The 26,848-nt window shown below is 43.5% G+C and overlaps 2 protein-coding genes across 3 annotated transcripts; one reads left to right on the forward strand and one right to left on the reverse strand.

The window, feature by feature from the left end:
- Positions 1-11,718: 11,718 nt before the first annotated feature.
- LOC141768361 (uncharacterized) lies at positions 11,719-14,028 on the reverse strand. The gene is made up of 2 exons (XM_074636612.1): positions 13,975-14,028; positions 11,719-13,829 (listed from the first exon to the last, which is right to left on the reverse strand). The coding sequence occupies exon 2, from the start codon at positions 13,749-13,751 to the stop codon at positions 12,021-12,023; it is 1,731 nt and encodes a 576-aa protein (XP_074492713.1). The 5' UTR covers positions 13,752-13,829; positions 13,975-14,028; the 3' UTR covers positions 11,719-12,020.
- Positions 14,029-14,430: 402 nt separating this feature from the next.
- LOC141768362 (tetraspanin-33) lies at positions 14,431-26,588 on the forward strand. 2 transcript variants are annotated; one of them, XM_074636613.1, is made up of 8 exons: positions 14,431-15,405; positions 17,228-17,285; positions 18,625-18,749; positions 18,888-18,962; positions 21,373-21,468; positions 21,569-21,697; positions 22,257-22,418; positions 23,655-26,588. In XM_074636613.1, exons 1-8 carry the CDS (start codon positions 15,349-15,351, stop codon positions 23,796-23,798), a joined length of 846 nt encoding a protein of 281 aa, XP_074492714.1. In that variant the 5' UTR covers positions 14,431-15,348; the 3' UTR covers positions 23,799-26,588. The 2 variants fall into 2 exon arrangements, with proteins under 2 accessions (XP_074492714.1, XP_074492716.1); XM_074636615.1 differs by lacking the exon at positions 14,431-15,405 and having other exon boundaries at positions 18,625-18,784.
- The last annotated feature ends 260 nt before the right edge of the window (positions 26,589-26,848 follow it).

The following is a 26,848-nucleotide window of genomic DNA, read 5'->3' on the forward strand; positions in this document are numbered from 1 at the left end:
ACATGTAAAGGAACACAAGGTTAATATTAACACGTATGCAATATCAGTAAAATGAACCTTACTAATGAACTAATTCAATGCATTTATAATTTAAATTGTAGAAGTAGAAGATTACTGATGATACGATAAGATAAGAAAGGAAATGAGAATATCTTATTCCTGCTCCCCAGAGGATGAACCCTTTAGATTTTTGTTACCCCCTGACCTTTCCTCTAGCGCCACCCATAGGACAAACTGTCCATGTTACATCAATGATGCTTGTTGCTCAAACATAGTCAAAGATGTACATTGAATCCCTGATTGTCAAATTTTTAATGTTAACATGCCGGCCATGTCATCTGCCCGGAGAGTTGTTTTCGTTGCTGCGGTTTGTATTGCTCCTGATGCATTTTTTTAAATGCACTACAGGAATGCACTGCTGATTTGTTTTGTTTTTGTCATGTTTTTCTTGTGTAGCAAATGGGCTACAACTGCTTTTCATTGTACAACCTTGTGTTACATAAAGACAATAAATGATCCTAGAATCCTTGAATGTTGAGCTCCACGATAGGTAAGACTCTATGAATATACAGTATAAACTACTAAGATGTTGTTTGTGCATATTGTTGCTATAATGAACACTGCAGCCTCCAGAGGATGCCAGCAGGACTCCTAATCTGGTTCGCACATGTAGGTTAATATTTATACTTATGCAGATGATACCCTGTTGTTTGCTTTTATATCACTCACTAAAATCTTAAAATAAATTCTTACTGATTGACTGGTTCAATACATTTATCAATTTAAATTGCAGAAGTTAGAACAGCACCAGCAACTAAGAGTTGAGAATTACCCCCTAACCTTTCCTCTAGTGCCACCCTCAGGACAAACTATATCCTGACAGTAGTGCATGATACAGGTAATCTGAAAAAAATCATCTGCCTCTGTGTCCTCCTGTAATCCTAATGGCATCTTCAAGATTTCACAGACCGGAGGAAAACAACCAATCAGAGCCAAGCTGGAGCCTTCCATCTCTGAGCAGCTGTCAATCACTCGCAAACTCCGATGAAACGGTCAAACTGGGCAGCACTTATCAAATATGAATCAATATTCTGTTACTGTAATGCCTATTTCTCACCTCAAATGTTTTCAGAAACATCTTGTAGTGTACCGTTTAGCTGTAAAATGAGAAAGTTTGTGACCTGGCAGCCATGTTGAGAAAATACCAAGCACCGCCCACCAGTTCTCGTTTTACAGCTAAACAGTACACTACAAGATGTTTCTGAAAACATTTTACGTAATAAATAGGCCTTAGAGTAACAGAATATTAATTCATATTTGATCAGCGCTGCCTAGTTTGACCGTTTCATCGGAGTTTGCGAGTGATTGACAGCTGCTTCCATTGAATGAACAGCCAATAGGAACGCTCTGAAATGACCTGTGATTGGTCAAAGTCTCCCGTCACGGGCTAGATTTTCTAAAGCCTGAAAACAGAGCCATGAGGAGGAGCAGAAGTCTAGTTTTCTCTCAGAACACTTGAATTACAATATGCTGAAAGGTTATTATGGATTTTTTGCCCAATGATGCCAAAAACATTCTGCTTACCCCTGCATTAAAGATGTTGTTTGCTCATATTGTGGCTGTAATGAACACTGCAGCCTCAAGGGGATGCTAACAGGACTGAAGACTGGTTCAATCAATCAAATTTATATTATTATATAATATAATATATTATTAATATATTTTAATATATTATATTATATTATATTTTTATAAATTTATTTATAAAGCACAATTAAAACCAACCCACGCTGACCAAAGTGCTGTAGCCTGTAGATAGAATCACAGATAAAAGACACAACACAGACATTAATCCACACAACGCATAGGCATAAGCACAAGTCAAAAATCAGCGACATCAGGAAGATTCAAACACGATTGAGTAAAAGTGTGTTTCAAACCTGGACTTAAAAGAGTTAATGGAGGGGGCAGATCTGATAGGGAGGGGGATGCTGTTCCACAGTCTGGGGGCTACAACAGCAAAGGCCCGGTCACGCCTGAGCTTAAGTTTAAAATGTAGGACAGCCAGGAGCCCCAAGTCAGCTGACCTGGGGGACCTGGAGGAAGAATAAGGGGTTAGGAGATCTGCGATAAAGGAAGGAGCTTCATAGACAAACATGAGAACCTTAAAATCAATTCTGAACCGCACTGGCAGCTGGCAGAGAGAGGCCAGAATAGGGTTTATACTGTCCCTCTTCCGGGTATCTGTCGGTAGCCTGGCTGTGTCATTTTGGACCAGGTGCAGGCGGGACAGAGATACAGACCAATCCAAGTATACAGGGAGTTGCAGTAGTCCAAGCGGGAAAATATGAAGGCGTGGATGACTTTCTCAAGACCTTTGAATGAGAGAAATGGCTTGATTTTGGCTGGAAAAAAACTGGCTTGTCAAATTTGAAAGCAAAATGAAATATCACACCAAAGTTTTTGACATGTGGTTTAACAAGGGTGGACAAGTTGCCAAGACTGTTGGTAATCACTTTGATTGAGTTAGAGGGGCCAAACAGGACAACTTTAGACTTGCTTTCATTCAGCTGTGGGAAGTTTTGTGCCACACTTTATGTCCTCAAGGCAGTTCGTGAGACTGATTAGATTGCTGATTAGAAAGCTGTGTGTCAGCGGCATAACGGAAAATATTGTGCGTTTGAATGATTTGGTTGAGGGGAAGCATGTACATGGAGAACAGAATGGGACCTAGGATGGAACCTTGTAGGACCACACAGGGGAGACTAGCTGGGGGAGAGGACAAATTGCCTGTGTTGACGGAGAAGCTTCTATTTTTGAGGTAGGAAGTGAGCCATCAACACCGACCCTGTACTGAGGTCAAGAAGAATCAGGATGGCACAGTCACCGGAGTTGATAGAGAGGAGCAGGGCGTTGCACACTTTCAACAAAGCACACTCTGTGCTATAGTAGCCCTAAAACCTGATATATATATATATATATATAGGGATATATTAGAAGCAAGTGAACATTTTTAACTTTGAACTTGTGTTCACTCCATAAACACTCCATATACTGTGCTGGTCAGCCATAACATTATGACCACCTGCCTAATATTAAGTAGGTCCCACTTTTGCCGCCAAAACAGCCCTGACCAGTGGAGGCATGGACTCCACTAGACCTCTGAAGGTCTACTGTGGTATCTGGCACCAAGCAGTCAGTAGCAGATCCTTTAAGTTCTGTAAGTTGCGAGGTGGGGCCTCCGTGGATCGGACTTGTTTGTCCAGTCCATCCCACAGATGCTCCATCGGATTGAGATCTGGAGAATTTGCAACAAACTGCTCTTCACTGTGTGTTCTGACACCTTTCTTTCGGAACCAGCATTAACTTTTTCCGTAGTATGAGCTACAGTAGCTCTTCTATTGGATCTGACAACACGGGCCAGCCTTCACTCCTCACGTGAGGATGAGCCTCGGGTCTGACCCTGTCGCCGTTTCACCGGTTTTCCTTCCTCGGACCACTTTTGGTAGGTCCTGACCACTGCAGACCGGGAACATCCCACAAGAGCTGCAGTTCTGGAGATGCTCTGACCCAGTCATCTAGCCAGCACTATCTGGCCCTTGTCAAAGTCGCTCACATCCTTGCGCTGGCCCATTTTTTTCTGCTTCCAACACAAGTTCAAAATGTTCACTTGCTATCTAATATATCCCCCCCCACTGCCAGGTGCCATGGTAACCAGATAGTTGATGTTATTCACTTAATGTTATGGCTGATCGGTGTATGTATATATATATATAAACTGGAAAAACAAAGTTCGGAAACTTGTGTTTGGTTTAGCGCAGATGGATGAAGGTGACAACTCAAGTGCACATGTTGTGTGTGTGTGTGTGTGTGTGTGTGTCTAGACAGTGTGTTGCCATAGGAACATGGAGTTTAAACACCTGACAACTTGGCAGAGAAGCAGCCGTGTGTGTTACAGCTCAGTCAGTTGTCACCAGATTCCTCGAGCTGCCTTCATCCACCTGCAGGACCGCTGGTGTTGTGACTGACAGCCTTGGTTGTATTACAGTAAGAGAGCTGGATATCGAGCCCCCTGCGGCCCAAAAAGCATTTTCCCCATAGTCCAACCATTTTAAAAGAGATGTCTGTAAAACTAAAACAAGGTCAAATATTTACTCTCTGTACTGTGAATTGAATCCATGAGGGTTTTATATGAGTAAATCTAGTGACTGGGCGCCATCTTTGAGTGCGGTATCCAGTTCTTGTGATCAGTCAGCAGTTGAATGCTTCTTATGTGTATATTTATGTCACAGAGTTTCCAGCTTTCATGGGTTAGTTGGGTTAATTGTGGTGAGACTGAACAGCAGCAGCTGCCCAACATAGAAGTTACAGTTAACTAGCTTGCAGCTAATTGTAGTTGTCCAAAAACATCTATAGGAACCTTGACACGTTACTTCTTTCAATGCTATAGCCTCTGAACTTAATCTCCCAAATGAAGAATCCCACCGGTCCCAGTGTTTAATGCCTAACTAACTTTAATGCGCAACCTGACATCTGCTTACTGAGTGTTCCCGTCAAGCCTCGAAGTGCTCATACATTATGTGTGTCTGCAGCAAACTGCTTTCTACCTTCATCTGGCAACAATACAGGACTCTGATTGCTGTTCCTCATGTCTACAGAGAACATTTCCTAGATCCCCATCCCTCTTTTTGTACACAATATTTTTTATGCATGTTTGTCCCAGTTCTTCGTCATCCTTAAAAACTCACTTCCATAGTTACATTTACAATGTACCACTAGGTTCTTATATTCTGCAGCTATGTGTCTGGTTTCATACTCATAAACGCCTTCATACAATAAGTGTAAAGCACTCTTTACAGTGGCGGAAGGATCTAATAATCCAGGTGCTTGTTGTATGTGTACTTGCAGTGCGTATGGGAACTGTTAGTAGCCAGAGCAGCATGATTTTCCATTATGCAGATTTGCTGAAATGTACAGCAGATCATTTTGGGTTCAATCTTTAGACATTCAGCAAAATCCTCAGTAACCTTTCATCAGTCTTCACCCATTCTGTTGTGTAGTGAAGGACAAAACTTGACCGATGTTCAGGGCTTATTTTGACCTCATGATCCTCGTGAAGCCTGCACCTTAACCTCAGTAGGGAAGTGACCATCACAATAAAGATGCTTTGCAAAGAGAGCCAATTCCAATATTGATTTCCACCCATACCATTAACAATTACACTGCTTTTATTTAGACTCTAAGAAACAAATCCGTAAAAAAACAGATAATGTCCTGGCAGAAAATTACCAGGACGTTTTCCGTTAAGTTTATAGACATTTTTCTTCAACCCTAAAATGTTAATTTCTGTAAATTTACAGTATATCCTCCGTACCTAGCCGAATAGTAGGCCTAACCTTTACACTCTAAGAAAAAAATCCGTAGAAAAACAGATAAGGTCTTGGCAGAAAATTACATTTTCTGTTTAAGTTTACGGACATTTTCTTTAACCCTAAAATGGAAATTTCTGTAGATTTTTCAGGATGTCCTCTGTTCCATTCACGGACACTTCTGTTAATCCTAAAACATACATTTCTGTAGCTTTACAGTATATCCTCTGTAACTAGCCAAATAACAGGCCTAACCTTTACATTCTGGAGGGAAAACAGGCGCTAACACTAGCATTTGTACGTTACCTATCGGTCTCTGTGGACCGCCTGAGGCTAAAACTGGGCCTAACTCTACCTGACGTCCACTGAAGTCTAAAATATAAGCTTTGGTTAAACGTAAATTACAATACCAAACTTGCGTTAGTCTCAAAATGAGTCATCAAAATATTCCTGGCATATCTGGTAACGTTAACGGTCGACAACAGCTGAACTAAATAACAAAACAGCTTTCCAACTAAAACAATACTGAGCTAACGTTAAGTCTTTAACAGAAATCATTTTGGTTAGACATTAATTGTTGATTTTTTTTACCACAGAAGTGTGAGAAAGGTTTCTCCAAATTCGAAATTTGAACTAAACTTTCTAGGTTCTTGTTCCCACAATGCAATGCGTTTTTTAAAAATACAGGAAAAACAAAAAATTCCCTCATATTAACACGGTACATTGGCCTGTATTTTTACGGACTTTTCTTAGAGCGTAGACTCAGTCTAGAAATTAGAAGGAACAGGTAAAAAAAAAATCATACTTACATGTGTATATTTGTTTTAGCTAAATTTAGGCTATACACCAGCCTGGTCTCACCAAGGTGTGTGAATAACACGCTAACTCATTTTGTGTGTTGTTGCTATGCTTTTGTGTGTGTGTCATTTCTCACCGCGGTAATATTAGATGCTCAGAGCAAGAGCTCCGTAAGTCAGGCCACGTAGTATAAAGTGTTACGATCAGTGTAGTGTTGGACCCAAACGCAGACAGAGACAATGGCTGAAGTGGAACAAAAAGGCTTTATTGCCAAAAAGCATTGATGTTGGCAGTGTGAATGAATGAATGAGCAGGCTGGAATGAGCAAAGCAGGCAGGCAGGCGGTGATCCTAGGCATAGAAAAAACACAGGATTAGAAAAACATGAACGAAGTCAGAACCATGAACAAGATTTCCAGAAGTACAAGCTATGAGGCCGAGACGAATATACCACTTGGGTTGAGTCAACGATCTGGCGTGGAATGACTGGAGAGCCGGGGTATTTATGCTGAGGTGGATGATGTTATGATTTGCAGCTGCGCAGGTTGCTCAGGCGGGTTGATTGCCTCAGTGAGGGAGAGAGAGAGAGAGAGAGAGAGAGTCTGCCAGGTAAAAACTCACACACCCACATAGACAGCCAGACACGCCCACACCAGACAGACAGGGAACTGGGCACAAAGGGAAAAATGGAAAAGACACACTAGGAAGGCTGAGTTCATGAATGGAGTCATGAACGGAATCATAACATAAAGAGCAATAAAGTCTGCATAGGGAGGAGGTTCGGGGTGAATAGATGGGTCATTTCACCCAGGAGACTGCTGTTAGTGTCCCGTGTGAAACTATAAGTCAACCGTTGACGTATTGACGTTGACTACTTAACTTACGTCTGTAACTTAATTTACGTAAGAAACATACTCATTTTAACCCAAACCGTGATCTTCTCCTGAACCTCACCAGGTAGTTTTGTTTGAATTCACAGACTTTACCACGTGTTTAAAACTGCGACCGTGCGTCCGTATCTGACCAGTTGGGGAATGAGAACGGCATTACAGGAAATGACACTCGAAAAGATAAAAATGCGTGACATGACACACAAAATGTCCCTTATTGTGTGGTTCAATATGGTAAATATGAGATGCTCAAAAGACATCAGCTCAACTCTCCCAAACACAGAACACAGACTGTAGTGGCAGCTGTATGTCTGATGTCCTTGTTAGGTCAGCAGACTCAGATACTAAGAACAGAGCTACATTGATGTTGGCTCCATTAAAAGCCCGGCTCACTACCAGCTTTTCTTTTATCCCTCTACAACCAGTGGAGAGACCATGAAGATCAGGAGTATTTTTATAAAAAAAACGATGCTACCGCTGCCTTGCCTACGTCTGTTCCTTTTAAAGTACTTACACCTTTATTTTATTTTTATTTATTTTATCATTTTATTTTGGAATTTTAACCTGTCAACTGTGGTTTTAATTAAGGAACAATTTCTAAAGAACCCCCAAAACCAGACAAATCCCCTTGTGCCCGTGCCCCTCGTTGCACCCAATTAGGGTGCAACGCCTTAACCTCAACCTAAACCTAAACTTAACATTAACCGTAACCACCGTGAGAGTTTCGCAAATAGTGGGGTACCATCTAGACACAACTGTTACAAAGAACAAGCAAGTCGCACACTCACTGGGACTCACGCATGTTGCCACGACAGTGACAACAGCCTTGGCGTCTAGTGTGTGTGTGCGTGCGTGCGTGTGTGCGTGCGTGCGTGCGTGCGTGTGCTGTCCCTTTTACTCACACACCGACTGCGTCTCCATTCAGCAGCCTGTTCGGCGGTGTGACTACCTCTGCTGCCGGCTTAGCGGCAGAGCACAATGTGTTGCAAACGCTTCACAGCCTCACTGACGCGTGTTGTCACCATAACAACTAACAACAACTAGTCAAATGACCACAGCAAACAGTTCAATGTCCGTTCTACTCCTATTCTATTTCTATGGGTCTAATGCATGCCACACACACACGCACGCACACACACACACGTAAACACTACATGCACACACAAACGTGCACAAATGATGAGAGAAATGAGCAGAAATGAATTCATATTATTTATTTATATTATTATTTATTTTATTTAATTAGATGTTCATTATTATGCACTGATTGTGGGAGAACTGGATCACCCAGATCGAACCCGTGCATAACACAACAATAGACAACACTGACTACTGAGGTGGCGCTGAGAGCTCAAGCCCTCGCATTCATTCAGAAGGAAAAAGTCAATTTTTCCTTCAAGATGAATGAGACATTGAAGACGTTTTTTATCTATAGAATAAGCCCAATTATTCACTATATGTGGGATAAACCGGAGCTCCCGGAGAAAACCCATAAACCACTTTACCACCTCGTCACGGCGGCGAGCATAGAAGAGAAGCACCTGCACATGCAGGACCTCTGTCTCGGTGGTGCCATTAGGTGACCTTTGACGGCGGAGGCTATACGCTCTCCAACTGCCGTTTGACCCCCTTTCAAGGACATCAGCACCCACGTCGCAGTGCCCCACGTCTTAATCAGGTCCCGGTAAATGGCCTTTTCGAGGTTTTCCAATGTTTCTGGGCTGGAATCGAAATCGAGACCCTCGACTTCGGCCCACGTTTGATCAAAAAGGCGCTGGATGATGTCCTGGACGTTTGAAAGGGTCCAGGTCACTTTTGCCTTCTTGAAGATCCGCGTGACCAGCCTCTCCAAGATCACCTCGACGCAGTTTTTTTTTTGTTCGTTCCGCGCTCGCCGTGCAGAGTCATCACGAAAAACCGGGGCAGGCGGTGCAGCGATTGCCAGAGGTTTCTTGGCCCTGGGCTTGGTCCCCAGTATGGCGTGTCTCATATTGTCGACGAGGTCGTCGGACTGAAAGATCTGCCACCATCTGGCCAGACACAGGAAACCGAGCACCTTGCGCTGCAAGTCGGCGCGCATGTTGGCACGTATCACCGGCTCGGGGATGATCTCTGGCCCATGTGTGATGTGTGTGTAGAGGAGATCACTTAAGACCTTTGTGAACTCCAAGACTCGACCGGGGGGAATGTTTACAAGTGGAGCGCCGAGTCCCAGAAGATCGCGGTTTTCTGGTTGTTTCATCAGATCGTTAATCTTCTTTGTGAGAGACTTTGCCGACTCCCGGCTGTGAACTTTGGAGCCCCGGTGGAATCTTTTCCTCATCTGTGCCACGATGCGATGGATGCACGTTTTGGCAAAGCACTTTGCCAAAAGCTTCTTAATTTTGCTTCTGATACTTTTCTTGGAGCGTTTGCTCTTCTGCGCCGACGGAGTCTGTCTTACAGCATCTTCGGCGATACTCCGAGCGATTTCTTCCGCGACGTCTTCAATCTCCCGAGAGTTTTGACACTGCAGCAGCGTGTACTCGGAGTCCGGCACGTCAACCAAGAGAGGTTCGGTGATGTCGTTCAACTGCTTCTTGATGATGATTGTGACATACGTGATGTCTTTCATCGAAATCACGACGTCCGACGAAGGCGTCGCCGCATGGCGGTCTTTGGCGTCTGAGGGTTCCGGTTCCACATCTGATTCCTCGCAGATGGTCCTCTGCTTGCGCGGTCGGGGCGAGAACACCGACTTCATCTTGCCGATGAACGCCTGGCACATTTTGCAGGCGTGCAGAATCATGTTGTTGAGTCTGCTGGGAGGAGTGAGGCGCTGAACTATGCCCTCGGGCTGGAGAGGGCACTTCGGACGCTCTCCGAAACCTCTTCAGAGATCAATGTCGTCAAGCTTTTGGAGCTCGGACACTGAACCGAGACGTCGACACCCAGAGCTTCGGCAAAACCCTGAGAGATTGTGTCGCCCAGATTGATTTGGACGTCGTCCTCAGACGCCAGGGTCGTGCTCCCGAGAGATTTCAGGAAAGATTTTGTCAAGGCCGCTGTCATGTCCAACAGCAACTCTCCCATCATGGTCATAGTGGCGTCGTCGGGGCTGCCGGATTTCAAAAATCCCCACTGATCCGCTGTCATCCCCTTAAAGAAGGAGTTGAGCAGCTTGGAAACAACGCGACGGACGTTGAACTCGGGCATGATGGCTTCTGGCTGGGAAGTTCTTGATGATACCATGATGCTGATTTACGGTCAATTCTTGACGATGCTTCGTGGTTTTTTGGAGAGAAATTCACTGCTTCTCTCAGAAGAAAGTCTGATAAATAATCGTTAGTTGCAGCCCTAATTATTATTAACTAACATGTAAGCTGCATTTAAATGTTGAGGCTAATTTTAACTGCTTCATATACTGTTGGGAGGTTTAATCTAAAGCAATGCATTCATAAAATTCATAAAATTCATACCTCTTCCTCTTGAGACAACTGCTTCTCTCAGTCGATGTGTTTCGTCTGATCGAGTCTTCAGATTCAACTACAGTTGTGTGATTCTGGGACTCTCCTGAATGTCACTCCTTTATGATGTCACCGCTCCTTTAAGATGTCACTGTCACAACTGATGTCACCACTCCTTTAATTCATCACAGTGTTCCATCTGGTGATGTCACGATGCAGTGATGATGTCACCACTGCTGTGATGTCACCCAAACACACAAACACACTCACACACACTTGCACACACACGTGCACACTGCACACACACACACATGCACACTACACAGAAACGTGCACACACGTGCGCACTACTCACACACACGCGCTCACACTACACACACACAAACATGCACACACGTGCACACTACACACACATACACACGTGCACACACACACGAAGGTCTCGTCTGGGCCCTCACTGCATTATAAAATAAAAGCACAACATAATAAAAGCACAACATCAACATAATCACTTCCTGTATTAGATTGTTTTGTCCACCTTTACACCGTCACTGTGTGTGTTCTTTCCACCTTGAGTGATGGAGATGCTTTCCAGCTCTCTCACAGTCTCTTGTTGACCTGGTAAACTCACCTGAACCTGTCTGCAGAATGTGGACAGCCGTGGTGTCCCTCACATGTATAGGCTAATTGAATGAACTAATGTATGAGTTATCTTCACACTTAAAAACACACGTCCCCCCCCCACCCCCTTAAAATAACCTCATTTATTTTCATTGAATAAGAGTGCATTTATGTTTCTAGTAAAACAAAACACCATCATTGTGATACAGTATGTCTTGTACACCTTACAGTGAAGGTGTCAGTAAATAAATATCTAAACATAATAAATAAGGTTTAATGATCTTTAATTACAACAGTTCTGATCGGTCAGGAATAGGCGTGGTTTTGAATATTAATAGCTATTTACAGACCGTGTGGGCTAAAACACACAAGAAGCCTGATTCTCCTTTCCAATAATTCTCTACATGTTTAAAGTCAGGCAGGTAAACTCATTAAAATTTGCAATAATTAAGATCAGTGTATATGATGGAAGAGAGTGTGCAAAACACACTTTTCTTTGTACTTTATTTTTGTACTTTATACAAATTCACTGAATCAGCAGAACTTCAGTTTGAGTTGAATATTTACAGCAAATGATGAGAGAAATGAGCAGAAATGAATTCATATTATTTATTTATATTATTATTTATTTTATTTTATTAGATGTTCATTATTATGCACTGATTGTGGGAGAACTGGATCACCCAGATCGAACCCGTGCGTAACACAACAGTAGACAACACTGACTACTGAGGTGGCGCTGAGAGCTCAAGCCCTCGCATTCATTCAGAAGGAAAAAGTCAATTTTTCCTTCAAGATGAATGACACATTGAAGACGTTTTTTATCTATAGAATAAGTCCAATTATTCACTATATGTGGGATAAACCGGAGCTCCCGGAGAAAACCCATAAACCACTTTACCACCTCGTCACGGCGGCGAGCATAGAAGAGAAGCACCTGCACATGCAGGACCTCTGTCTCGGTGGTGCCATTAGGTGACCTTTGACGGCGGAGGCTATACGCTCTCCAACTGCCGTTTGACCCCCTTTCAAGGACACCAGCACCCACGTCGCAGTGCCCCACATCTTAATCAGGTCCCGGTAAATGGCCTTTTCGAGGTTTTCCAATGTTTCTGGGCTGGAATCGAAATCGAGACCCTCGACTTCGGCCCACGTTTGATCAAAAAGGCGCTGGATGATGTCCTGGACGTTTGAAAGGGTCCAGGTCACTTTTGCCTTCTTGAAGATCCGCGTGACCAACCTCTCCAAGATCACCTCGACGCAGTTTTTTTTTTGTTCGTTCCGCGCTCGCCGTGCAGAGTCATCACGAAAAACCGGGGCAGGCGGTGCAGCGATTGCCAAAGGTTTCTTGGCCCTGGGCTTGGTCCCCAGTATGGCGTGTCTCATATTGTCGACGAGGTCGTCGGACTGAAAGATCTGCCACCATCTGGCCAGACACAGGAAACCGAGCACCTTGCGCTGCAAGTCGGCGCGCATGTTGGCACGTATCACCGGCTCGGGGATGATCTCTGGCCCATGTGTGATGTGTGTGTAGAGGAGATCACTTAAGACCTTTGTGAACTCTAAGACTCGACCGGGGGGAATGTTTACAAGTGGAGCGCCGAGTCCCAGAAGATCGCGGTTTTCTGGTTGTTTCATCAGATCGTTAATCTTCTTTGTGAGAGACTTTGCCGACTCCCGGCTGTGAACTTTGGAGCCCCGGTGGAATCTTTTCCTCATCTGTGCCACGATGCGATGGATGCACGTTTTGGCAAAGCACTTTGCCAAAAGCTTCTTAATTTTGCTTCTGATGCTTTTCTTGGAGCGTTTGCTCTTCTGCGCCGACGGAGTCTGTCTTACAGCATCTTCGGCGATACTCCGAGCGATTTCTTCCGCGACGTCTTCAATCTCCCGAGAGTTTTGAGACTGCAGCAGCGTGTACTCGGAGTCCGGCACGTCAACCAAGAGAGGTTCGGTGATGTCGTTCAACTGCTTCTTGATGATGATTGTGACATACGTGATGTCTTTCATCGAAATCACGACGTCCGACGAAGGCGTCGCCGCATGGCGGTCTTTGGCGTCTGAGGGTTCCGGTTCCACATCTGATTCCTCGCAGATGGTCCTCTGCTTGCGCGGTCGGGGCGAGAACACCGACTTCATCTTGCCGATGAACGCCTGGCACATTTTGCAGGCGTGCAGAATCATGTTGTTGAGTCTGCTGGGAGGAGTGAGGCGCTGAACTATGCCCTCGGGGCTGGAGAGGGCACTTCGGACGCTCTCCGAAACCTCTTCAGAGATCAATGTCGTCAAGCTTTTGGAGCTCGGACACTGAACCGAGACGTCGACGCCCAGAGCTTCGGCAAAACCCTGAGAGATTGTGTCGCCCAGATTGATTTGGACGTCGTCCTCAGACGCCAGGGTCGTGCTCCCGAGAGATTTCAGGAAAGATTTTGTCAAGGCCGCTGTCATGTCCAACAGCAACTCTCCCATCATGGTCATAGTGGCGTCGTCGGGGCTGCCGGATTTCAAAAATCCCCACTGATCCGCCGTCATCCCCTTAAAGAAGGAGTTGAGCAGCTTGGAAACAACGCGGCGGACGTTGAACTCGGGCATGATGGCTTCTGGCTGGGAAGTTCTTGATGATACCATGATGCTGATTTACGGTCAATTCTTGTCGATGCTTTGTGGTTTTTGGAGAGAAATTCACTGCTTCTCTCAGTAGATAGTCTGATGAGTGAAAATAATCGTTAGTTGCAGCCCTAATTATTATTAACTAACATGTAAGCTGCATTTAAATGTTGAGGCTAATTTTAACGGCTTCATATACTGTTGGGAGGTTTAATCTAAAGCAATGCATTCATAAAATTCATACCTCTTCCTCTTGAGACAACTGCTTCTCTCAGCCGATGTGTTTCGTCTGATCGAGTCTTCAGATTGAACTACAGTTGTGTGATTCTGGGACTCTCTCCTGAATGTCACTCCTTTATGATGTCACCGCTCCTTTAAGATGTCACAACTGATGTCACCACTCCTTTAATTCATCACAGTGTTCCATCTGGTGATGTCACGATGCAGTGATGATGTCACGATGCAGTGATGATGTCACCACTGCTGTGATGTCACCAAACACACACACACACACACACACACACACACACACACACACACGTGCACACTACACACACATACACGTGAACACACACACATGCACACTACACACACACAAACACACGTGCACACTACACACATGCACACACACACACACACACACACACACACACACACACATGTGCACACTTCTTACACTTCAGTTCTGAAAAGTGAAGCCAATGCTGAAGTGCCTTGATCTTGCATTCTTCCTAACAGCCAGCAAGGGGCGACTCCTCTGGTTGCAAAAAGAAGTCTGATTGTATAGAAGTCTATAGAAGAAAATGAGCCTACTTCTCACTTGATTACACTTCTCACACTTCTCTGCCTTAATAAGAAATATCATTAGCAATGCATTGATTGATTAGGCCTTTTTATTCCTGCTTGGATGTGTGCCACGTTCAGCTCAAAGCAGTTTCTCCTATCAATTAGAAGCTGACGGGGAAAATATAAATTCTAATCCTGTTAATTAAAACATAAATATCTACTTATGTGTTTATTACTGATACATTTATCTTAAATTTTCCATTAAATTAAAAGCAATTCAATTATACAAACTTCATATGGACTTGATGCAATATGGAAATGTGTACTTTTGTACTTCTTATGCAGTTCTATCCATGTATGTCAGTTGACTCACTACAGATGAACATACTAACTAGGCTGAAGTCAAATTAGGTACAGAGCTGTACAATAATGATATAGAGTTATTGACAATTGAGTGGTACCATGTTATATATCGATACCCTCTTACATCAGAAGTTATCGGCTCTAAACTGATTACCAGAGGTGGTTAGTGTCTTGCTCAAGGACACTTCGATACGTGGACTGGAGGAGCCGGGGATCGAACCACCGACCTTCCAATTGTTGGTGCGACCCGCTCTACCTACCTACCTAGATTTCTTATGATGTTTAGATGCTCACACCTCCTCCCTCAGTGTCATAACAGGACGACATCCAGCAACCAACAGCAGAGGGAATAAACCTGACAGCAGGAATGCATGCTGCAGGCCAACACACGTCTTCTGCCGTCAGATAAGAAACCTCCGACAGACTTTCACAGCAGTCAGACAGAACAACAGTGATCTGCTGAGAGGAGATGAGAGGATACCGAGCCATCAAGTACACTTTATTCATCTGCTGCTACGTCTTCTGGGTGAGTCTCTCTGTTTGGGACAGTTTGAGGATCAAATACTGTGTGTCACTTTACAGATTCATTAGTGTGATCGCTTTCTCTTAAACTTGTTGCACAATGTGGTTTAACAGTAAGCGATTTCAACACACACACCATCATAGGGAAAGAATCACTGAGACAAAATGTAAATCCTCTGAGTTTGAAAAAAAGCGCTTAATTTATGGACAAGTAAAAAAAGTGACAAACTCAAAAAAACTACAAACATTTACTATGCATTGATTTAAAGCCAGAAATGTAATAAAAAAAGTATGTGGCCTAAGTCTGTGTACCGGTCTGTTAAGTAAAGGCTTAATGCTTCAGAATAAAGTGATATTTGTATGAAAGCCAAAACAGTCATGCAACCGAGTGAGTTAGTGAATCAAGATTATAACTAAGTCAAAACTATGAGATACAAAGTCAAATTTCCATCCAAATGTTGCACAAATTTGAACCAAATTTCCAGAAAATGAGAAAAGGCATTGCGTTTTTTTAGTTTGACCGTTTGGTCAGAGTTCACGAGTGATTGACAGCCGGCTCTCATAGACAGCAGATGGACAGCAGACCTCAGATCAGCTCTGACTGCTTGTTTTCCCGGAGGAACATAATTTTTTTCAGGTTATCTGTTTCAGGTACCACTGTCACGATATAGCGACCGTTTTATAAAAATAACTTTTTTTAATCATATTTGCTCCAATCTCGCCTACTTCAGCTTTAAATAATCACTTTTTCTGTTCAGATGATTTCGCTTGTTTAGACATGCTGCTGTATTTCCTCACATTAAGTTTTTTTGCTCATCGATCTGTCAATCAATCGATCTTGGTGTTAGTAGGCCGGGCTACCGCTCAGGAGAGCTGGGGGCGGCAGGCGGGAGGGAGAGAAGCGGCTGCAGGTACAGCGTGACTGAATCATTCCTCAGAAATTCATCATGTGCTTACAGAACTTGTAACCTCGCACGAGCCTGCAGTTATTGCTATTGGTTACTCTGCCATTTGACTTATGAAAAGTTGGCCCACATTTCGCCACCCTTGCCAAAGTGTTGCCCTAGGCGTAGTTTGCCTATATGGACGTGCCTGCACTGAGGAGTCCGTTTCCTGTTTAATATGTTAGAAAGATGATCTCACATGACTGTTAATTCTTACGACTTTTCATGGAAAGGACTCCTGTTAATTGATAGATTGTTTTGCCAAACTACTGTTTCTAAGGACAAGAAGAACTGTCAAACTAGTATTTCATCTCCTCACCTGTCTATACATGTCTACACCCACGCAAAAACGTTTTTGTGTTTTGTTGAACACAGTGTTGTTGTCAGTACCCAAAGTTAGATGTTTAAGATGAATATCAGTTTCACCGCTCTGTGTCCAGAACAGAAATAGGCCCAGGACGTGTTTAGCCTAGCTTAGCACAAAGACTGGAAGCAGGGGGAAACTGCTAGCCTAGCTCCATCAAAAGAGAAAAAATGTGTTCTGATGTTGCATCTTGAGAAAACAGGTACATTTTTTAACTTGAGGACACATATCTGTAATAGAATATTTTGTCACAAATAGGTTGTATCTTGTTAGCTGACATGCTAGTTAGCAGTCTGTCCTGTAGTCTGCTGGGTTTAGTTGACAGAGTTTAAGAATTCAGAATTTAAACCAACAGCCCCAGAACTGTCTGTAATGTATTAAGGCGTATTAATGGGTTATTGTGCTTTGATTAAGGTTTTTTTTATTGGTCAAAAACTGTCTGATTTAAAAGAATTCTGTGCTTCATGTGGGTCAGGTTCTGATAAAACAGACTAATCTGTTTCTCTGCGACTCTTCAGGTTGTGAGCGCCGTCCTCACAGCGGTCGGGATCTACGCCAAGATCGCAAAGGAGAAAGGTTGGTCAGAAAATAATAACTAAAAGGCTGTACTAGCCCTTTTTCACTGCAGGAATTTATCATAACCTGAACTGTAAGAACCTTGTGAGTCCACAGTACAAAGGTTCTTGTGTACGTTTTCACCATGTTTTACAAACTGTGACGTTTCACAAAAGCGCTTCTTTTTTTTCACACGGTGCCACCGTTACGTGTGACGTATGATCATCGCTTGCAAATTGCTGATACATTTTAGAGTTCTACAGAGCTCTCACATGCTCATTCATGAGTTGCAAGTCTGTTTGATTGGTGAAATGTGTCAATTAGGGCTGTCAAAGTTAACGCGATAATAGCGCATTAACGCAAATTTGTATTTACGTCACTAATATCTTTAACGCAAATTGCAATATTTAGGTTGTAGCGGGCTCGATTTTAAAGCTAGAGTGAAGATACTGGCATCATATGTAACTAGAAAAAACCTGAGGAATCCATTGGTACCATGCCATACTAACTTGTCGCAAAGGAGGCTAAATAACGCTCCAAACTTATGCTAAATTTTGGCGAGGAAAAACTGGCATGCAGTTTGGGGCAAGTCATAGTCAAGTCAGCACACTGACACACTGACAGCTGTTGTTGCATGTTGGGCTGCAGTTTGTCATGTTATGATTGGAGCATATTTTCTATGCTAAATGCAGTACCTGTGAGGGTTTCTGGACAATATCTGTCATTGTTTTGTGATGTTAATTGATTTCCAATAATAAATATATACATACATTTGATTAAAGCAGCATATTTGCCCACTCCCATGTTGATAAGAGTATTAAATACTTGACAAATCTCCCTTTAAGGTATATTTGAACAGATAAAAAATATGCGATTGATTGCGATTAACTATGGACAATCATGCAATTAAATATTTTAATCAACCTAGCGTCACTATGAGCAACAATGGGAGAAGTGGAGCTGATATGTGAATGATTTCATATCAGGTTTACTCTGAATACAGGTCCTTGCTTTTAAAAAGGTGCACAACGTCTTGTACTAAAAAAACAGATAAACTCAAAAGTTTCGATCCTGCAGAGTTAAAGGGAATGTATATCATTCACAGCCTACATGGGCTTACAGGGCACTGTTTGTGTTCGTGCGTGCGTGCGTGCGTGCGTGCGTGCGTGTTGGGCTATCAAAACAATGCTGCTGATAACATTCCTGAGGATGAACCAGATAAAATTAATCAGACATGTTTCAACTTTTACTTACTGTTACACAATAGTTCCAATTCAACTGTGTGTGTGTGTGTGTGTGTGTGTGTGTGCGTGCGTGCGTGCGTGCGTGCGTGCGTGCGTGCGTGTGTGTGTGCGTGTAGATGTGGTTGACACCCTAACATTAGATCCAGCTCTGCTGTTGATCGTTGTCGGCTCGGTGATGTTTCTCATCACGTTCCTCGGATGTTTCGGGGCTCTGCGCAACACCACCTGCCTGATGAAGACGGTACGACTGATCCCCGATCAGCTGAACTGAACCAGGTTCAATGTAATATGTCGCAGTTTGATTGATGTGATGTTTATTGTGCATTGTTGGTGCTGCTGAGTTCTTACTGTTTAGGTCATCTATTGTTTGTTCCTGCAGTTTCTGGGGATCCTGGTGGCCGTCCTCCTCTTACAGATCACTGCTGGAGTCGTGGCATTCCTCTTCACTGACACGGTAACATCACACTGCTCTCATGAGACAAGAAATACAAAAGAAATCACTTCCTGCAGCCTGGTGACTTTTTCCCGAAAGTAGTTTTTCTCGCAAAACCGAAAAATTGTTTGAAAACATTTCCAATAAACCATTAATCTCACCATGTCGTCACTGCAGCTGCTGTTTTCCCCTCCAACAGCCACGAGGGGCAACAATGAGCTCATTCCACATTCAAAATCAAATTTCGACAAGCGACACAAAGGGGATATTTTTACTTTATTGGAAGGAAGAGTAAACACTTTTAAGGACTGGTTGGTTTTGCAAATGTACGTCTGTTTAACCGCCGTACCTCCGTTCAAGTACAGTGCACAGTCACGTCCCTGAGTTATTTTATTGGACCTCTGCGTGGGAGACGGTCCTGAACAGAGCTTATTGATAATGATATGCATCGCAGTTTAACTGGGGGATTCAGACTCGTGAAACTTACGTCACGCAACCAGCTGATCATTTTAGTCCAAGACACTCAAACTAAAGCACCAAACAAAAAAACTAGAGACCATCTTGCGATGGGATCACACCAGCCGTGACGCCAAATAAGGCCAAAGGCGTAAAGTGGGGGGTCCAATGACGTGCTGCAGGGATGATGTATTTTTGAAGGCCAACCAGGAAGTTAACATCGCCCGGGTTCCCTCAACAAAAGCCAGTGGGATTTTTCCATTGGGTTTTGGATTATTGAAGAAAATAATCTCTGTGGCAAACACGTTTATGATATTTACATGTTTTGTTCAGCAGGATAATCTCCACAAATGAACACCACTTTTATGATTTTTGAACTGTAAATGTAATCGGCAGAAGTAAAAATCTAATGTTAGGCTATAAACCAACTATCGTTGCATGAGCGCGAGTATACACAGCGAGGCTGTAATGGCAGAGAAGTCGGTGTGATGATGTTTTGTAGAGTCATTTAGCCACTTGTTAACAACCGCCTTATTTAAGACACATACAAATTTCAAAATTCACGAGTGGTGTATTTACTGATGTATTTTATGTCGTAGAACAAAACGTTAAAATCTCTTCACCTTGTGCTAACCACAGACCTTATTTCAGGCATCTAACTTAAAACCCATTGACTTCCAGATGAGGGAACCAGAGGCCTGTACTATGAAGCAGGATTTGGCGTTAGCGAGGTAACTTCAGGGTTAACCCTTCACGGTTTTCCGTCCTACGAAGGTGGATCACTTCTTACCGGGGTAAATCGCCATGGTAACTGATGCTGAACAGCTAACCTGCTCCGGAGCAGGTTATGTTCCAGATCAGAGATCAACTCGTATAAAAGCAACGGCTACTGACCAATCAGAGCTCGGTGCGCGTATCGTGTGGTAACATAACACACATATGAAGTAGTTTAAATCATAATCCAGGCTGAAAACAACACAGTTTAAACTGACAGATGTAGGAAGGACAGCTGGATTTATGCCGTGGGTGCTTACTGCTTTGAATTATGTTTTTAGATTTATTTTTTTTACTTGCTCTTGAGTGGAAGAGGTTGAAATAGTCATACACGCCGCGTCCCTGTAAATGGGCATTAAGAAGTGTAATCTATTCCTACATAACACTTCTAAAAGCTATTTATATCTAGACTCCTATATCTGACTTTTGAGTGTTCCGTTAAATGAATAACTCTATTAATTTACGAGGGAGGGATTTTTTCTTTTGCCATCTGTCCTTCCTGCATTTGGCTGCTTCAGCTGTGTTACTTTTAGTCTGGATTATATGTTTAACTTCTTCGTATTTGTCTAATATAGTTTGCTCTTCCTTTGTAAAATGCGCCACTCTGCTGACAGTAGACTTGTCCGTGTTTGTGATTGGTCAGATGCTGCAAACACCCGTTCATGTGAACGCACTCGTAGCCAGACTGAGAAACCCTGGGTTGATTTACCAAGTTGATAACCACCTTCCTAGGACCGCTTAGCGGGATCTTGTTTGTTAGGGTTAGTTATACAAGATAAAGAGAAGATACCCTGGGTGTGTTGAACTCGCTTTGTAGTACAGGCCTCTGAAGTGCTAAAATTCTAACTCATTTCTGGTTTATAGGACTCATTCCTGTAGCACTCTATTGCCCCTGCGCCCCCCTTGCTCAGATCACGCCCATCTTCAAACTCTACCTTCATTTTGATCTCAACTACACATCTGTAAAGCTTTGTGACTGCATCTTGCACAGTTGCGATCCTATCAAGGTCACAAAATCTGTCAACAGACAGACAGAAATATAAAGACCTGGTAAAGTACTCAGACCTCTTCTGTGGTAGTTCCTGCTACAATCGGTGTCTCCAGGATCACAATTTGCCATGATGACTCACATAGAGACTCACAAGGTGGAAACAATATCAGCGTCACTGTCGCGGCTGGTAACAAACTTGATGTTGTTCAGGTGATGGAGAGGACGGAGAGGCTGATGATGAAGGCCATCGTCCTCTACAGGGAGGACCGGGACCTGGAGAACGCCATCGACTTCATCCAGAAGAAGGTGAAGAATGATTTGTGTCTTTAATGATTCAAGACTGAGAGAAACTGTCAGGCCTTTTATGATCCAGTTTGCTGGTAGTGAGAGTTTGTCTTGTTTGCAGTTCCAGTGCTGTGGAGTTGAGAGCTATAAGGACTGGTCCCATAATGTCTACTTTGAGTGTTTGGATACAAACCCCAGTCTGGAGGCCTGTGGAGTTCCCTTCTCCTGCTGCATTCGCCTACAGAACCAGGTCAGAACCACAGTCTGTAAAGGCCCAGAGACGTCAAGTCGACATCAGAGAACTAGCAGCGATGAAGGCCGACTGTCGCGTCGCCTCACGTCGCCGTTGTCTTGGTCGACAGGTTGTATTTGAACACACTGCAAAGACTACAGCTGATGGCCAGTTAGCTCGTACGTTCTGCGCCTGCGTGAGAGGAAATAACTCTCCACCAGCAGGCGGCGGTAGTCTGTACTCGTCATTCAAAAAGGGAAACAGAAGCCTTGAAAGCCAGTCTGTCTGTGTGGTCGCCAACAGGTTTATGAAGGGACGTTTGGATCACTTCCATCTCTGTCAGTTCCTGGAACCAAACAATTCTCATAAAATAATAATCTTGCCTGTAGTTGCTGAGATATCCACATTTTTGTACTGTAGACGGCTCTTTTCAAAACCTTAAGTTAAAGAAGTGTTATTTTGCTTGATGTTTTTTGGAGTATTCCCATGAAATCAGTTCAGGAGATGGACAAAATGTGGGGAAAGACAAAAAGACAACACCTCTCACATCCAAGGTGTTTGTTGTTTTCTTCTGCAGACTGTGCTGAACACCATGTGTGGTTATGGGATGCAGCAGCTGGAGGAGCTTTCGGCCGGTCAGGACGTCTTCACCATCGGCTGCCTGGAGAAGATTGTCTGGTGGGCTAAAAACAACCTGCTGCTTGTGGGGGGTCTGACTGCCGGCCTGCTGCTGCTTGAGGTAACATTGCAGTTATACTGGCTGATTTTTCTCCCCAACGGCCACAGGGGGCAACAATGAGCTCATTCCACACTCGAAAACATTCTTCGACGAGGGACTTTATTGAAACTATTTTCAAAGTAAATTGTTTTTCGTTTTGCCTTCAAGAGTTCTGGATGAGGACTAATAGACAAATATACGTCTGATTAACTGCCCCAGCTCTGTTAAAGTCCAGTGCACAGCTGCTTCCCTGAGCTTCTCCTGAACGGGGCTACTTATTGATATGACATGCATCACAGTTGAACTGGGACATTCAGACTCCTGAAACTTGCTTCAAGCTGATAACTTTAGTCAAAAAGACTCATCAATCTTGTTCTGAAAGTTACAAAAAATTTAAAATTGTCTTGCTGAACTGCAAAAATACACCGTCCACCACAGATCTTACAGCTGTGTTACAGAGCAACACATTCTCACTCCCAACTCTTCAAATACCACCGCTTGGTCAGTGTCCCCCGACGTCAGAGACCGACACACAGGGTACCTCTCTTGTGTTACTTTTGGACGGACCAGGGACGACATGTCAATACACGCTCGTTACATGCATGGTGTCCTTTCAAAATAAACTTCCGTTTTCACAGGAAGTTAGGTTTAGGCAACACAACCACTTAGTTAGGGTTAGCAAACGGTCGTGGTTGACGTTAACTTCACTGACTAGAGACTCACGCGACTGACGATATTAACGAGTCACGTGACTAAAGACTGACTTGACAAAATAAGTCAACTTTACTTTTAGTTTCACACGGGACAGGAACACCGGCCTCCTGGTTGAAGGTCTTGTGTTTGTTTGACCTGCGTTACCACACAACAATAAGGTAACAGCTATTAAAAAAGGAAAGTCTTCGGGAGGAAATTTGTTGTATTATAAACAGCTCGTCAGGTTAATGACCTGAGAAAACAGAGCAGAGTTTGGACAGAAGCAGCCCTGATCAGTTTCAACACGTTCTCATCCTCACTCGTCACATTCTGCCGCTTTGTCACACCCCTTGGCGTCACATTATTTTTGGCATCAAAACCACTATAGTTTCCGATGGATTTACATTGCAGTTAATGGAACGCCCGGTGCATTTCATACCAGCCCTAAAGGGTGCCTTTTGCGGCAGTGCCGAACGGTGACGGCTGTGACAAATCCTCTGTATTTGACGCCCTGGTAATGAGAACGGCCTTCAGTTTCTAATCTGTTTGTGTTTTCTACGGCAGGTCTGCATGATCTGTCTGGCTGCTGCTCAAATCTCCTGGATAAAGAAAATCCAACGACTAAAAAATGAAAATGCACCAAGAAGCAGTTCGGAAAGAAAAGACAGCTACTGGTATCCTGCGTTTGCAGACTTCGATGACGAATAAAATCAGCTTCGGTAAGATCTGATGATGATTGTGGAGACGGATCCCAAAAATCTCAGACGGAGTTCTCTAATAAGGGACGTTTATTCATTGTGGGTCAGATAAAGAAACAGCTGAATGTTGATGAAACGGAGCAAGACACGCTCTGCTCACTGTGAATTTAAAGTTTGATATTTTAGCAATGTGCCTGAGGCTCTCAAAGTGGGTGAACAGGTTCAATGTCTTGCTCCGGGACGCCTCAGCACGTCTCAGAGGCATTGATGGTTGAACTTCTACCTCATGTAAAACCATATTATGTGAAAAGATATATTTTTATATTATAAAAAGCTATTACTTGTAGATTAATTCAAATTGAGCAACATTTGCAGTGTTTTCCTAGTACAATAAATGTTATGCACTGTGTATATTGTATACTGCATGTGTACATTAATCCTGGTGAGAACAGAGCTTCATATAGTTATTACCCTAACTCTCTTACTGGGATTTTTCCATATTGAGATAAGTTCGAAACTTTTGGACCCAGTCCAAAATGGACCAGTGGAAAATGTACCCAATCCCAACACACTTATGTTTTTTGAATTGTGGCTTTCTGTGTATTCTGTAATGTAAGTCTAAAAAAAAGTTTAGATTAAAGCTAGGGTTGGTAACCTTCTTCAAAAACGTTTTTGTTATATTTGTTGAAATTCTTATTAAATCCTGACAGCAATCAATAAATCAAATGCTCTGACAAACATATGCTATCCGCGGCTGTCGCATGGTTGTAATAAGTCCATTCAATCCAATTATTTCATTTTGGCCGAATGACATGATTGGATGGGCAACCTGCCGGTCTACCCAGCTGCCCGTGCACTCCTTGCACGTCACCGGAGTCTTCCACAAGCTGCTAGCTTGACAGTTGTGAGCACTAACAACAGCTATGTTAGTTGTTTACGTTCATGATGATCATTTTGGGGGAGTGTCTTTGGAGGGAGGCCTGAAGGGACGGACTGTCAGTGTTTCTCACTAGATTTAACTACTTTTGGAGCTAGTGCTGCTAGCTGCTTTCATTGGAAAAGGTTGGCAACACTGGGCTGGGTTTTTCGGTTCAATCATTTTAAAAATCTAGCGTACTCTTGCTAGTTTCTCAAGAATACCAACCCCAACTTTAAAGGAGTATTTCAATTATTAAAGTATAGCACTTTCATAAAGCTGGCAGACTCACGAGAGACAGATTAAAAATGTCTAACTTACAAAAAACAAAGTGTAAAAATGACAATCTGTCATTTACAGGGGTTATGCGCTGCATTATTAATTGGTTGTGACCAGTAACTTCCTGGCATATGCTCTGGCACACAACCCCCCGTAAAACAATGAATTGTCATTTTTATCCTTTGGTTTTTGTACGAATCAAACATATTATATGACATGTTAGTCCGTGAGCTTTAGAGGTGCTGGTTGCTGGATTGACCGTTGGACAGAGTCAGGCTAGCTGTGTCTCCGTTTCCAGTTGTTATGCTAAGCTAAGTTAACCGGCGGCAGCTTTATATTTAAAGGGACTGTTTGTAACTTCTTACACATATAAATCACCCGGGTCGGTGTCCCATGCACGCTCGCATATGCGCGCTCGCGTGTGGCTACGCTGTTCAGACTCAGACTCCAACACAAACTACAGTGAAGCACCAAAACCTCTTGGTTGTATCTAGTGCAGCCCGTCTGTTAAACAGTGTTGGCCGCGGAGGAGGACGCGGGGGAGACCGTAGCTTTGGTCTCCAGGGCAGGAGTCTCTGCTGTACTCTGCTCTTCTGCTCCTCTGCTCCACTGGCTACTTGCCTTCACTCAGCTCGAACCACCTCACGTGCATGCGCGCACACTCCACACTGCAGAAGAGTTAGTTTGGCTCTGAGAATATCTAGCGAATGTACAGTGGACGTTTGTGCAGAAGTAACTGCTGCAGCTCCTCCAGACCAACAGAGGTTTCCTGTGTCTTGTGAAGTGACGGGGCTCCGCAGAGAGAAACGTTATCGTCTCCGACCAAAACTCCGGTGTCTCCCCTGTTCCCTCCGGCCGCGGTCGGGAGGCTGAGGCAGGAAAAGCCAACACTAGGATCAGCATTGATTCATGTAGAGACCTTCGTCTGGTCAGCTAACACTGTTTTGAGTGATGCTCGTTCATGTCTATGTAGAGCGAGCACAAGCGCTGACTTTCGTTGACTTAACGGCCACAGGTGTCGCTTTTAACAAGCATTTCTGATTCTTACAAACAGTCCCTTTAACGGATAAAGATGAGAGCGGTATCAATCTTCTCATCTAACTCGCGTCAGGAAGAGAATAAGTGTATTTTCCAAAATGTTAAACTTTTTGCTTTTTTTTGTGCGATTAATTTGCATGTCATATTTTTTTCGAACTGTTGTTTTTGTCAAGACTACTTTCACACAGAACATGATTATTATGCGGCAAAAAAGTTTAGTTCTCGCACCGCAAATAAAGGCATCAGCCAATCAAGTAGTATGGACTGGACTTGTTCAAAATGTACCTTGTACAATATTCATTTGTATTTTGAACCTGCAGTGACTCTGCTCTGCTGTGGTTGTCTAATGTTCTGCTGGTGACTCCTAGAGGCTGTCGTGTTATTTACACCCCACAATAAGACCTCATGGAGACTGATGATACATGCGACCTGGCAGCTTTGCTTTAAGTCCATTTAAAGCACTTCATGGTCTGGCCCCATGTTACAATGTTAAAGTAAGCTTGAAGCTTCTGACTGCAACACGGTCCTGTCTCTTTTATTTAATTAATACTAAACTAAAACATCTTTTACAACATCTTCAGAAGTGATAAGCTTTCGTAAACGTCCTTGAGGAGAGAAACTCCCAGCATGCAAGGCCAGGGGACCCCTCAGTAAACCTGCTTAATCCCCGTTGTTCCTCCCTCACTCATTGAGTCCTCATTGTGACTTTAATCTGTGGTGGAGGATTAGCAGCCGAAACACCTGTGGCTGCGTGTCGTCGCAGGGATTCAGTCCCGTGCGGCCTCACGCTCGCTTTATTGGATTAATAACTTCAGTGCTCTGCGAGT

Source organism: Sebastes fasciatus, chromosome 5 (genome assembly GCF_043250625.1).
Source record: "Sebastes fasciatus isolate fSebFas1 chromosome 5, fSebFas1.pri, whole genome shotgun sequence".
In the NCBI taxonomy this organism is placed as follows: domain Eukaryota; kingdom Metazoa; phylum Chordata; class Actinopteri; order Perciformes; family Sebastidae; genus Sebastes; species Sebastes fasciatus.

Coding starts and splice junctions, on each gene's coding strand:
- LOC141768362 (XM_074636613.1), top strand. CDS start 15,349: ATGAGAGGATACCGAGCCATCAAGTACACTTTATTCATCTGCTGCTAC. Junction 15,406..17,227: donor TCTGCTGCTACGTCTTCTGG/GTGAGTCTCTCT, acceptor GCGACTCTTCAG/GTTGTGAGCGCCGTCCTCAC. Junction 21,469..21,568: donor TCGACTTCATCCAGAAGAAG/GTGAAGAATGAT, acceptor TCTTGTTTGCAG/TTCCAGTGCTGTGGAGTTGA.
- LOC141768361 (XM_074636612.1), bottom strand. CDS start 13,751: ATGGTATCATCAAGAACTTCCCAGCCAGAAGCCATCATGCCCGAGTTC.